The following is a 12,772-nucleotide window of genomic DNA, read 5'->3' as shown; positions in this document are numbered from 1 at the left end:
AATCATTGTCAGTTCTCAGCTTTCCTTTTGGGGCTGGTGACAGCTCTTCACACCTTCACCACTCTGATGGTTGTGGTAGTGGTTTACCTGTGCAGGTGCATCCCTGATTGGATGATTGGCTGATTAGAGCCCCCTAGTTGTCTGAGAGTCGGTGCTCAATGGATCAGGTGACCTGAGTCTTAGTGGATCTGGGCTGGATTATAAATTTCAGAAAGAGCAATTGGACGCCAATCCAATCCCTGAAGTATCTGGGAGTCTTGTTCGACTCAGCAGCTGAACACGTCTTTCTACCAGAGGCATGCAGACAGTAGCTGTGTTCCCAAATTTCTTGTCTCTTGACCAAGTCTGCTCCATTGGCATGGGACTGTCTTCAAGCCTCTGCCCTGGATGTTGGAGGCTCATGCCAGCATGGATTGGTGGCTTCATCCTCTATTGCTCTTGAGGGGCATACCTCTGCAGATTGCTCCCTGGGTAGCTGTATCGCCAGATGCTAGTCTCCTGGGCTGGGGAGCACATTGCATCTGCCATCCAATTCAGAAGTGTTGGACGCCCTCTCAGAAAAGGCGGTCAATCAACAGGCTAGATCTGTGTGCCTTCCGGTTGGCTCTGGTGAACTTGCAGAAGACTCTCGAAGGTTCTGTGGTCAGAGTCTGCGGTCAGAGTCTTCCAGTTGATCAACTGGAAGGCACTAAGAGTGTACCTCTATATCTAAAAGCCTGCATGCTATTTCTCTGGGTGGAGCGTCAGGTGCTATCGGCAGTGTATGTTGCAGGCATCGACAATGTTCAGGCCGATTTCCTCAGCAGACAGACCTTGGATCCAGGCAACTGGTCACTGTTGACAGCAGTGTTTCAGGCCATTGTCCAGCGCTGGGGACAGCCACACTTTGACCTCTGCCTCCAGACCCTTTTTTACATCTTACTACCTTATGAAGGTTCCTAATCCCACTTTTTACTTCCATATCCAACTTCTCTCACCTCCTTCAAAGACCTGCCTCCTTTCTTTGTCTCTTACCTTCTTCACAGCCCTCTAATTTTTTCCTCCTTTTCCCCAGGATCTATTCCCTCGTCCCTAACAGCCATTCCTCATCTCTTCCTCATACCTCAGTATCTGCCCACCTACTTCCTCCTCCATTATTCATTCACCTCCATTATTCATTCACCTTCATGCCCCAACATCGATCCTTCTGCTTCTCCAGTTTCACCTTCCACTACATATTTCCTTGCTTTGCCTCTGCCACTCTCTATCCTCCTTTTTTTTCTCACTCCCCAGCATCAACCTTCTCCCATTGCCACCTGTCAGCATCTTCTCCCTTCTCCTAATTCCAGAATCATACCCTAGGCCATGTGCCAGCCCTGTGTCCCCTTCTTCCCACCCCAACAGCGGCCTCTTTCAAACAATTGAAGCCCAAGCATAGGCCCCCCTTCTATCCTCAGCATCTGCCAAGTAATCTCCTCCCAGCCCCCATATAAGACCCTTCTCCCACTCTATCATTTGTCAGTGTCAGCCTCTTTGTCTCTTCCCGCCCCCCCCCCTCTCCGCACCCCTCAGGGGTTTTACACCCCGCACCAACTTTTGCTTTTGTGCCACCACTTTGGGGTCAATTTTGCAGTATGAACTGTACAAATAATAGGGCTAATGCCATGAGAATGGCCCCAAATCAGAAGATACATGTATTGACTGATTGTTTTATTTTTCCAATTGGGTTGGTCCTGGCTCCTTTTTTTTTTTAATTTCCTCCTGCTGGTTTTCTCCAAAGTATTTTTCCAGGAACATATTTTCTGTTTCTGTTCCCCATCTTCTTCCCAGCCTCCCTTATATCGTATCTCTGACATTGATCTTTCTGTTTCATCTTTCTTCTCTATTTCTCTCAACTGCCTTTTTATCTACCTATAGGTAGATTTCTTTCCTTTGACCCCTTAGTCCCCCTCTTTTTACCTACTTCTCAATTCCCATTTCCTATTCTTACCTAGTCTATCCATTCCTTACCTTTGGCTGTCATTCATTCCCCAGCCTCCTCATCTTTCAGCTACTTTCTTGTTCCCCATTTCCACCCTCACCAGCCTCAACTACTTCCCCATCATTCAACCCCATCCATACTCACATTCTCCTCTTTTACCTCCCCCATTTCTACCCTCTCTCTTTTCTTTTTGTCTCTTGCCCTTTCAACAACCTCCCAACCTCTCCATTTCCTTCAAACTGTCTTCCCTCCCCATTTTTATGCATTTGAGATCAAAGGACAAAAATCTTCTAATTATTCCATAGCTTAGTATAATAAATACAAGACAAAATATGATCTTTGCTGTTACCGTGCCTAGAATATGGAACTCTTTACCAGCACTTATTAAAGAAGAAAATTGTTAGATAAATTTAAAGGATTGTTAAAATGCTGGTTGTATAAGGATGCCTTTGAGACATAATCGCCGGGTTCTCTTTTTGATCCCATTCATTGCAGAAACTTTCATATCCTTTGTCCCAGGCCTCGAGAAATTTTAAAAAATAAATAAATAAATAAAAATCTTTTAAATTTTCTTTTTACTTTTTTTTTAATTACACTTTTAAAATTCTTATACCCCCATTGCACTTACCTTTCTTGTTTACTTTACTATGCTTAGTGTAGTTCTCCCCATTTCCCCTATGTATAAGTCTGTAATGTTTGTGTGTTTCTTGTAGTTGTAACTGAGACCCTGTTTTTAATTGTAAATCGCTTTGAATTTATGATATTGCGATACATCAAAATTTTAATAAAACTTGAAATCTGATTTAGTCATATACCCATATGCAGTCATCCAGTGGCGTACCAAGGGGAAGGCGGGGGGGGAGGTCCACCCCGCGTGCATGGCTTGGAGTGGTGCATAGCCGGCCAGGTCCAGGTCCTCCTACCCTTCCTTTCCCCAGGCCGCGCCGTTACAATCCTACCTCCCCCCACCAACAAGAAGTCTTTCCGACGTCAATTCTGACGTCGGAGAGGACGTTCCGGGCCAGCCAGGCAGTGATTGGCTGGCCCGGAACATCCTCTCCGATGTCAGAATTGATGTCGTAAAGACTTCTTGTTGGTGGGGGGAGGTAAGATTGCAGGCGCGGACCGGGTGAAAGGAAGGGGAAGACGCGCTTGGTTTTTTTTTTCCGCAGCAGGAAGGGCAGGATGTAGGCAGGCAAGCTGGGTGGCTTTAGCATGGCAGGAAGGGAGGAAGATAGGTAGACAGGCAGGCTGGCTTTGGGAGTGGCCAAAATCTGGAAGGTAGTGAGGGGAAATAAGAAGGAGGCACTAGGGGCACTAAGGACACGGGAAGGAGGCACTGGGGGCACTAAGGACGCATGACGGGGCACTGGGGGCACTATGGACACAAGACTGAGGCACTGGGGGCACCATGGACACAGGAAGGAGGCACTGGGGGCACCATGGACACAGGACGGAGGCACTGGGGGCACTATGGACACGGGAAGGAAGCACTGCGGGCACCATGGACACGGGACGGAGGCACTGGGGGCACTATGGACACGGGATGGAGGCACTGGGGACACTATGGACACAGGACAGAAGCACTGGGGGCACTAAGGACACAAGACGGAGGCACTGGGGGCACTATGGACACAGGAAGGAGGCACTGGGGGCACTATGGACACAAGACGGAGGCACTGGGCACTATGGACACGGGACAGAGGTACTGGGGGCATTATGGACATGAGACGGAGGCACTGGGGGCACTAAGGACACAGGACGGGGGCATTGGGGGCACTATGGACACAGGACGGAGGCACTGGGGGCACTAAGGACATAGGAAGGAAGGAGGGAAGGAATTGAAAGGGACAATTGTTGGGTCTGAGTGCAGAAAGAAAGAAATGAAAGGATACACAGTCAATTAATAGATGTCTCCTTTTGATGAAAAAAATAAATGGTCACGTTACCTCTGACTTACTTTCTCTGCAGCAGAGTCAGCAGCCGTGCTGAGGTGCAAGAAGGTCCCGTGCTGACTTGTCTGCCGGCTCTGCTCCAGAAGAAGTAAGTTACGTTGGAGGGGGTGGACCCGGCAGACGCAGTCATTGCAGGACTTTGCCACAACTCCCTGCATCTGCCGGGTCCACCCCCTCCGACATAACTTACTTCTTCTGGAGCAGAGTCAGCAGACGAGTCATTGCAGGACCTTCCAGCATGCGGCTGCTGAGTCCGCTCCAGAGCAAGTACGTCGGAGTGGGGTGAACTGGCTGCCGGCAGCTACAATCATCGTGGGACCTTGCTGCATGAAGGGAGAGAAAGGAGCAGGATTGCTGGAATGGAAGAGTGGTGGAGGGAAAGAAAGGGGGCAGGGTGGTATGGAAGGATGGTGCTGATAGAATTGATGTACAGAGAAAGGGGAGAGACATAAGAGGGAAGGATATTGGAGGGAGAGAAAGGGGACAGATGCTGATTGAAGAGGGGTGGATGGTGAGAGAAAGGGTAGACATTGGATGGTAGTGGGGAGCCTATGCTGGATGGAAGTGCAGATGGGAGAGATAAGGGAACAAATGCAGGAAGGAAATGGGAGGAGAGAAAGAGGGAAGCAGACACTAGATGGAAGTGGACAGAGAGAGGAGAAGGTACTAGATGGAAAGGTTGGAGAAAGAGGGTACATGATGCAAGGAGGGGATAAATAAAAGGAGGGCACATGATGGAGAGAAAAGGATTGAGTTAGGGAAGCACTGGAGGGATGAGGGAAAGAGGTGACAAGCTTTAGGTAGACAGTAAAAAAGGACATTGATGAGAGGGTAATAAGACCGTAATCTAGACAGATGCAGAAAATAAATTGAAAAGGAAAATGAGGGGAAAAAGGGAAAGGGATTGCAGAGGAAAGGTGTGGGAGAGGGAAGGAGAGGAGAGAGATGCCAGACCAATGGGGGGTGAAAGGGGTAATGGAAGGGGGAGGCATACAGTTTCTGGAAGGGGCATAGAAGGAGAGAAGATCCTCAAGGATCACCCCTTTCCCCTATTCTCTTTAACATCTACATGTCCTCCCTGAAACTCTTTCAACTATCCCCCCTGGAAACAATCTACACTTATGCAGATGACATCCTTGTCCTCCTTGAGACTGACCAGAACCTCACCAACCTCCATGAAAACATTACAGCTTGCATAATGAGACTCCGTGCCTGGTCCCTCTCGGTACAGATGAAACTAAACAAATCTAAAACAAAACTACTCTGGCTCGGCCCAAAATTCGAACACCTGCCCACACTTTTCGCACTACCCACAGGCGATACACTACAGCTCGAGTTCTCATGCAAGGTCCTTGGTATCACTATCGATTCCTCTCTCTCCCTCAATGACCACCTCAACTCCTTGGCAAAATCATGCTTTTTCAGCCTTCACATGCTGAGGAAAGCTAGATCCTACTTCAGCCAACAACACTTTGCCATCCTTGTCCAATCCATCATCCTCTCCAAACTAGATTACTGCAGCGCCATCTACTTAAATCTATCAAAAAAAAGTATTCTAAGACTCCAGCTAATCCAGAATACTGCAGCCAAACTGATCTTCTCAAAACGCAAGTCTGACCATGCCTCCCCACTCCTTGCCAAACTTCACTGGCTTCCAATAATCTCCAGAATCCATTTCAAATGTTCCTGCCTGGCTTTCAAGATCATTCACGGAATCCTGCCTCCTCTTATCCCACTGTCTTTCAACTCCTCCAGTCCCGACTCCTCCAGAACTGCCCAAAGGCTTAAACTAGCCTTCCCCTCTCCACGCGGCATCCACTATTCAGGCAAACTGGGAAAATCCCTTCTCTTCAAAATCACAGGTCTTTGGAACGACCTCACCACCCCGCTGCGGAACCTGAGCTCCCTTCAGTTATTCCGCAAACAACTGAAAACCTGGCTTTTCAGCAAATTGTAGCTCTATCCTTCCCCCCTTTCTCTCCCCCCTTCTACACATAAGTTCATGTAATCCTTTTTCTTCTTCTCTACCCACTATTTTAAGTTCTTGTAAACCGTGTCGAGCTCCATTCTCATGGAGATGATGCGGTATATAAACTTAAGGTTTAGATTAGATTAGATTAGATATAGGGGAAGAGAGACGGCAGACAGTGGATGGAAGGAAGAGAGTTACAAGAAGATGAGGAAAGCAAAAACCACAGAAGACAAAGGTAGAAAAAAAAATTTCTATTTATTTATTGCTTTAGGAGACATGTGTCACTGTTTCTTTGGTGCACTGTATGCAGAGTCCAGCTTCTTACTGGTTCAATTTAATCTTTGTCTATGTATTTCTATTTTATCCCCCCTTTTACAAAACTGTGGAGCGTTTTTTAGCACCAGCCGTGGTGGTAGCAGCTCTGATGCTCAGAATTATATGAGCGTCGGAGCTGTTACTACCATGGCTAAATTTCACACTATAGTTTTGTAAAAGGGGGAGGGGTTAGTTTGTGATGACATATTCCATACTAGGCGAAAGTGTTTTCTGTGTTCTGTGTGTTCGAAAGACATGGTTTTTTGTTAGGATTGACTGCAGGATTGATCTGTACTAGTCTGGCTTGTTTAGTTTTACAATGGTGTATTGCTGTTGTACTTCTCACTGCAGTATGTAAGATGCTGCCTTTTCCTAGGTACTCATGTGTGACATGTGGCTTGTTACTAAAAAGCATGTTTTTCATACAGATGGGGGAGTGTCAAAAAATGATGGGTCCCGGGTGTCACATATGCTAGGTACGCCACTGCAGTCATCTAATTCCCACTAATCCCTAAGTCACCACTTTTCCGCTGACTGAATCCCTGAGTTTTCACTCACAATCCCACCCTAGCCCTGAGTAGTCACTTACACTCCCAATATTTAGCTTGCCTTAGAGTCTGTCTTCCTTCAAAGGCCTCCTAAATATCCTCCCACTCAGTCCAAGAGGCTATGCCAAAGTTTGAGTCATTATTGTTCCTCATTCCTATCCCTTTAGATCTGCCCTCTAGCCCCCTTCCCCCCTTTCCTAGGCATTCATTGCATTTTCTACCATACCTATTTCTCTCCTTCCTAGCATCCACTTCCTCCATATGTTTTTGCTTTTTCCTGCATCAGCCTCAAGCTCTTATCATTTATGGAGGAGTAGCTTAATGGTTAGTGGTGTGGTCTGAAAGCCAGGAGACTGGGTTTTGATTCCCACTTCAGCTCCTTGTGACTGTAGGCAAGTCACTTAATCCTCCAATGCCCAGGTACAAAATAAGTACCTATATATACACTTTGATTGTGATGGCAAAGGTGACATATCAAATTGCATCCCCTTTTCCATTCTCTTTATCTCTATCTCCAAAATCAACCACTAGCTCCCTTCTCCCAGTCTCCAGCATCCAGATCACTTTTCCCAGTTCCCAGTCTCAGCATAAACCATCAGTTCCTGTCTCCTATTGGCCATCCCCCTCCTCCAGCATTAGCCTCCAGTTCCAGCATAAACTGCCAGCTCCCTTTTCACAGGCCCCAGCATTAGCTTCTAGCCCAAGTATAAACTGCCAGCCCTCTTTCCAAGACCCAGCTCCCTTCTCACAATATTCAGTCCTCACCTCTTCTCCCTTCTCAGTCCAAACATCAGTGTCCAATCTCCAACCTTCATCTCACTCCTACCTGCCCCAGCAGATGTGGTAGCATATTTTTCTCTACAGAAATTGTATTGCTCCTCTTCCTAAACTGCCCAGCAGAGATGAAAATGAAGCTAGACAAAGAAGCATACAGTGCCTTGTCACCAACATCAAATATGTAGAGCAGTGGAGAAAGAGAAGCAGCATGGCTGGGGAGGGGGGAGGGTTGAAAGAATATGGTGCCATATCTGTGAAGGGACAATCCAGTGAGGCAAGTTTTCAGCACCCCTACCCATGAATGCTCTGGTCCTGATTCTATAAATGGTGCAGGCCTAGGTTAGGCATCACTAAGTGCCCTAATCACCGACGCCTAGCAACACCTAACTTAGTTCCGCGCACAACCTGTTTTTAATTGGCTTAAATAGCATGGTAATTGACCATACCATTAAAAACATTTTAATGACCAATTTTGGTTGCACATGGATATTAGCACAGCACCTAGCGACACTTAAGTCGAGGTGCCCTCCAATGCCTAATGATGCCTACCTGAAAAGTAGGCGTGGTTGGGGGGGATGGAGAATAGGCATGGTTGATTTAGATGCCAGTAAATTAGACCAGGAAACTGGCCTAACATACCAGCGTCTACAACAAGAATGCTTAGAGATGCCTAAGCACCGCTAGATGTGATTCTATAAAGGATGCCTAGCGATGGATTGAAAACTGTATCGCTGTTTATAGAATCAGGCCTTCTGAGCCTGTTTCTCACTGGCTGGTCCTGGTCTCCCTATTTTCTTCTCACAGTGTCCAGCACCTTCTCTCTCCCAACCCAAAATAGTCAGCCATCTTTCTTCTCCCTCCCTTTCGCCAACTCTTCCAGTAGCTTCCCTTCTCTCTCCCTTCCCTCCCCATTCAACATCATGCATTCTTGCCTTCCCCTCTCCAAACTTTCCTTGGTCACATGGCTACTTCCTACAGTAGCTGCTGTGAGCTTTAAAGCAGAAACTAGAGTGACTGACACAGTCTCGTGCTGCAATACTCCCGGCCAGGATCTGCCAGAACTTTCCCTACAGCAGCAGAAAGTGCATCAGAGAGGGCATACCGGCAGAGCCTGGGTGGGAGTAACACAGTAAATGTCAACAGAAAGAAACCCTGCATTGTCCAATCTTTCTAACAAGCTGGCTAGAATTGCATCTGACACTGCACAGGTTCCACTTCTTCATGATTAAACACTAGCATACTTACTCTCTCTCTCTCTCTGCCAAGTTTGAGGCACAGACTGTAGAAGTCTGTCTGGCAATGTTCCTAATTCCCAACTCCTGGAGTTGCCATCAAAGCCCACTCTAGTTTTAATCCTGATATGTCATTGCCATTTAGGGGCCTCAGACCACAGAAGTCTGCCCAACATTGGTCTTACTTCCCAACCTCTGTAGCTGCTATCAAAGCTCACTTCAGCTATGAGATCATTAAAGTTTTGTTTTAAGTTGATTTCATTCTTTTTCTTTTTTTTATTCTTTATTGAATTTCAAATTTTTTATGATAAACAACAATCATATCGTAATCAACAGTATCCATGGAAATACAAGTAATTATTGGAAACAATAAAGGAAAATTGAACATTTTTCTTTCAACCCATCTGGCAATCTCCCAAAAGAAAATGCAGAGACTACAACTGATACAAAATGCGGCAGTCAGGTTGATCTTGGGTTGAAGAAGTCCGATCACTTAACCCCTTCCTACCGACTCCTGCACTGGCTGCCAATGGAGGCACGTGCGAAGTTCAAGCTGGGATGTCTCTGCTTCAAGGTACTATCTAGTCTAGCCCCTAAATATATAACTGACCTCTTCTCCTTCTCAACCAACAGACATAAGAGAAGAACACATCTGAAGTTCATTTCCCCATCGGCTAGAGGATGTAAATTTAAGAGACACCATCAACAACTTTTATCGTATCAAGCAGCCACATGGGGCAAAGACCTGGAAAAACTAATTATACACGTAAATAACTATGGTGAATTTAGGAAACATCTAAAAACATATCTGTTCTTGAAGTACCTAGGTAACGAATCTGCACAATCGACCCCATCACAATCTCACCCCCCAAATCTGATTCCGTAAACTCAACCACTAATCTCTAGCTATGAATGTTCCATTCAATTTGTAGAATCTTCTAATTCATTGTAAACTGCATTGAATCTTTCTAATTCATTGTAATTCATTCTAATTCATAGAATCTTTCTAATTCATTGTAAACCACATAGCACTTCACGGTCCTGCGGTATATAAACTGTTATTATTATTATTAACTGTTTGTCAGTCCACAATATTGGAGAAGGAGCTTCAAAATCAGAGCATAATTAAAAGAAAAAATTAATTCATAGGTAATATAAATGGAAGATCTTAAGTGGACCTAATGTATTAACTATGAGCGCTTATCCTTGTTCCTCTATAGGGGTACTAGCTGTCCTATCCTCTTTATCCATAATAAATCTAGATAGCTGCGAAGAATCAAAGAAAATATATCTAACTCCTTTAAAGTTAATCAAACATTTGCATGGAAATCGTAGTGCAAATGTTGCGCCCAATTTTAAAACCTGGGGTCTCAATAACAAAAACTGTTTCCTATTTTTTTGAGTTAATCGACACATCCGGGTACATCCTAATTTTATGATTCAGAAACATTACATCTTTATACTTAAAAAAAATTTTCAAAAGCCCTTCTCTATCTGAATGTAAAGCTAACTGAATAAATAGTGTGGCTGTGCTTATCTGTTCTGTCTCTGATGTTTCTAATAAGTTTGTCACGTCCAATACATCCATTACAGGTTCTTGCTGATCTTCTAAAGTTTTCTTCTTACCCATGGGGATATAGTATATTTTTGAAATAGGTGGAAAAGAATTTTGCGTAATTTTTAAAATCTCCATAAGGTAGCGTTTAAACATTTCCAATACAGGAAACACAGGTGATTTGGGAAAATTAATTACTCTGAAATTCTGTCTCCTTGTTATATTTTCCAAGATTTCTAACTTGAAATTAATGTTCCCATTTTCTTTTATAAAAAGTTGATTTTGTGCTCCCATTATTTCCAACTTTTTTCCTGATCTAGAGTTTGTTTCTCTAATTTGTCCACTCTTTGTTGTAATATCAGCGTCTCCGAAAGTATCCCAGAGCAATGAGATGTTAATATTTGTAATTGAGTTCCCAGGGAAGTTTGTAAACTTGAAATTGCTTCCCAGATAGAATTTAAGTCTACAACTGGGGGCTTTTGTAAGGGAATAAATTTAAATTCCATTTCTTTGAGTTTTACAGTACCTGCAGGCAAATTCAACAGGGGTGAGTCCTGCCTCTCCCCTACAGATTCCGGTCCCTCATGGCTGCTGTTATAATGCTGAAGCAGTTGTTTTCCTCCCTAGCGCTTGTTCTTCCTCCTCCCCTTCAGAGCTCACTGAAGGTACCACTGAACTTCCCTCAACCACAGTGTATTGCAACACTGGATTGGGGAGTGGCTGCGCCGGCGTTCTGCACTCCTCCGGAGAGAGGCTGGCCACCTCAAAGGAAGTTAGAGGGTTCTCCGATATCTCTCCCCTTCCTGCCGAGGCTTACTCATCCGGCTCGGATTTAGACCCGTGCTCGACGAACGCATCCATCGGGCCAGGTAAATGTGGTTTGTAACCTGGGTTCAGAAGGGTAAACCCGGGTTTTAGATTTCCGTTTAACCATCATGTAATTCAGGAGTGTTCAGTCGAGCTCCTTCAGATCGCCATTTTGAATTGGTTCCTCCTTCGATTTCATTCTTTTTCTATATAGGGATTATAGGGATCCTAAGTGTTTATGCCACACATTCTTATAATTCATTACAAGCTCCCCTGAGAGGATATTCCAGCCCCCACCAAACTTTCTGTAAACAAGTATTGTCCACTGCAACCTCAACTCATGACCTCTAGTTCTACCACTTCCCAGTCTCCAAAAAGGTTTAGTTTGCATATTAATACCTTTTATGAGGGGCCGCAAAAAAGTTCTCAGCCCAATCAAGAAGAGAATGATGTAGAGCCATGAAACTTACAAGCTATTCCATACTTTTCATTTCATATCCCTCATCCTTCCTCCTTCAGCACGAGATCCTATGCTAACCATTTTTTAGTTTCTGTTTAGAATTCACAGCAGCTGCAGCGGTCAAGGACCTGCAGGGCCAGGGCAAGGTTGAGGAGATAGGACAGACTGTAGGAGCAATAGGAAAGAAGGAACGAGGCTGAACAGAGAAGGAAAGGAGAAAGAGAGGGGGAGATGAAGAAACAAGTAGGAAAGGGAAGGGAGAGGGAAGCATTCAGTCCAGCAGTATTTGAAAGGAACAATGCTCACCTTGCTGCCCCTGCACCCTTCTCCCCTCCCCCAACATACAAACTACCCCCATGAGTATAAGCGGTGTTCCTATAACTCATAATCTGTCCCCTGAAACAACCTGATAAGAATCTGCAGCTTTAACTTGAGTGGGCAATGAATCAAATGGCTGACAGAATACATGCAGAGCCTCATTTCATTCTCCCCTGTAGTAACTAAATATACTGTGGGTTTTAATCAGTTAGAAATGCTTAAAGCTTATGTAAACATATTTTAAGTATGCAAATAAGGGTGCAATAATAAATGAAATCTAAAAACAAACTTGCATTGTTTGTCTTGTATTATGATCTGTTTCCCTCAATTCCAAACCAGACAGCCAAGCACCAAAATACACTTTTTTTCTTTTTACCACTGGGTTAGAGACCAGAGAGCATTGGTGTCATAATTAGTTGGGTTTTCTTACCTCAGCTTAGCTGGACAGTGTGACATGTTTGTCATTTCAGAAAAGAGAGAAACCTCGGCAGCCTTTCTGTTATTTTTCTATGCTGCCAATGAGAAACAGAACAGGGACCACTGTCCCGTTGCAAGCAGGAAGGGTTAGGCTGTTAGAGACAGCTGGTGTCATTCCATAACAAACCACACTGCAATCTGGAAGAAGAAAATTAGTTCCCTGTTAAGGTGGTGTAGCGGGGGGGATGCTTTTAAGAGGAGCACCACTGACAGAATAAGTTTTAAAAACAAACAGATAGATATTGCAAGGATTAGCGACTTGTGTGACAGAGAGGAAGATAAACTCTGGAGAACAGAGGAATTGTGATCTCTGAGTGCAACAAGGAGATTGCCACAGTAATGTAAGCCCGAAGAAGAGTTCCAGGAGAAATAGTTGGACACCTTTGATCCCAATGT

General features: G+C 44.8%; 1 protein-coding gene across 1 annotated transcript in view; it reads right to left on the bottom strand.

The window, feature by feature from the left end:
• Window positions 1–12,452, bottom strand: part of DENND1A (DENN domain containing 1A) — a 994,598-nt gene extending 982,146 nt beyond the window's left edge. Inside the window, exon 1 of the mRNA XM_033960659.1 lies at window positions 12,330–12,452. Within this exon, the coding sequence (XP_033816550.1) occupies window positions 12,330–12,364 (35 nt within the window). The 5' untranslated portion in view covers window positions 12,365–12,452. The remainder of the gene's footprint in view (window positions 1–12,329) is intronic.
• Window positions 12,453–12,772: the final 320 nt, after the last annotated feature.

The sequence above is a fragment of the Geotrypetes seraphini genome, chromosome 10 (assembly GCF_902459505.1).
Source record: "Geotrypetes seraphini chromosome 10, aGeoSer1.1, whole genome shotgun sequence".
In the NCBI taxonomy this organism is placed as follows: domain Eukaryota; kingdom Metazoa; phylum Chordata; class Amphibia; order Gymnophiona; family Dermophiidae; genus Geotrypetes; species Geotrypetes seraphini.
This window is presented reverse-complemented; position numbering and strand designations above follow the sequence as displayed.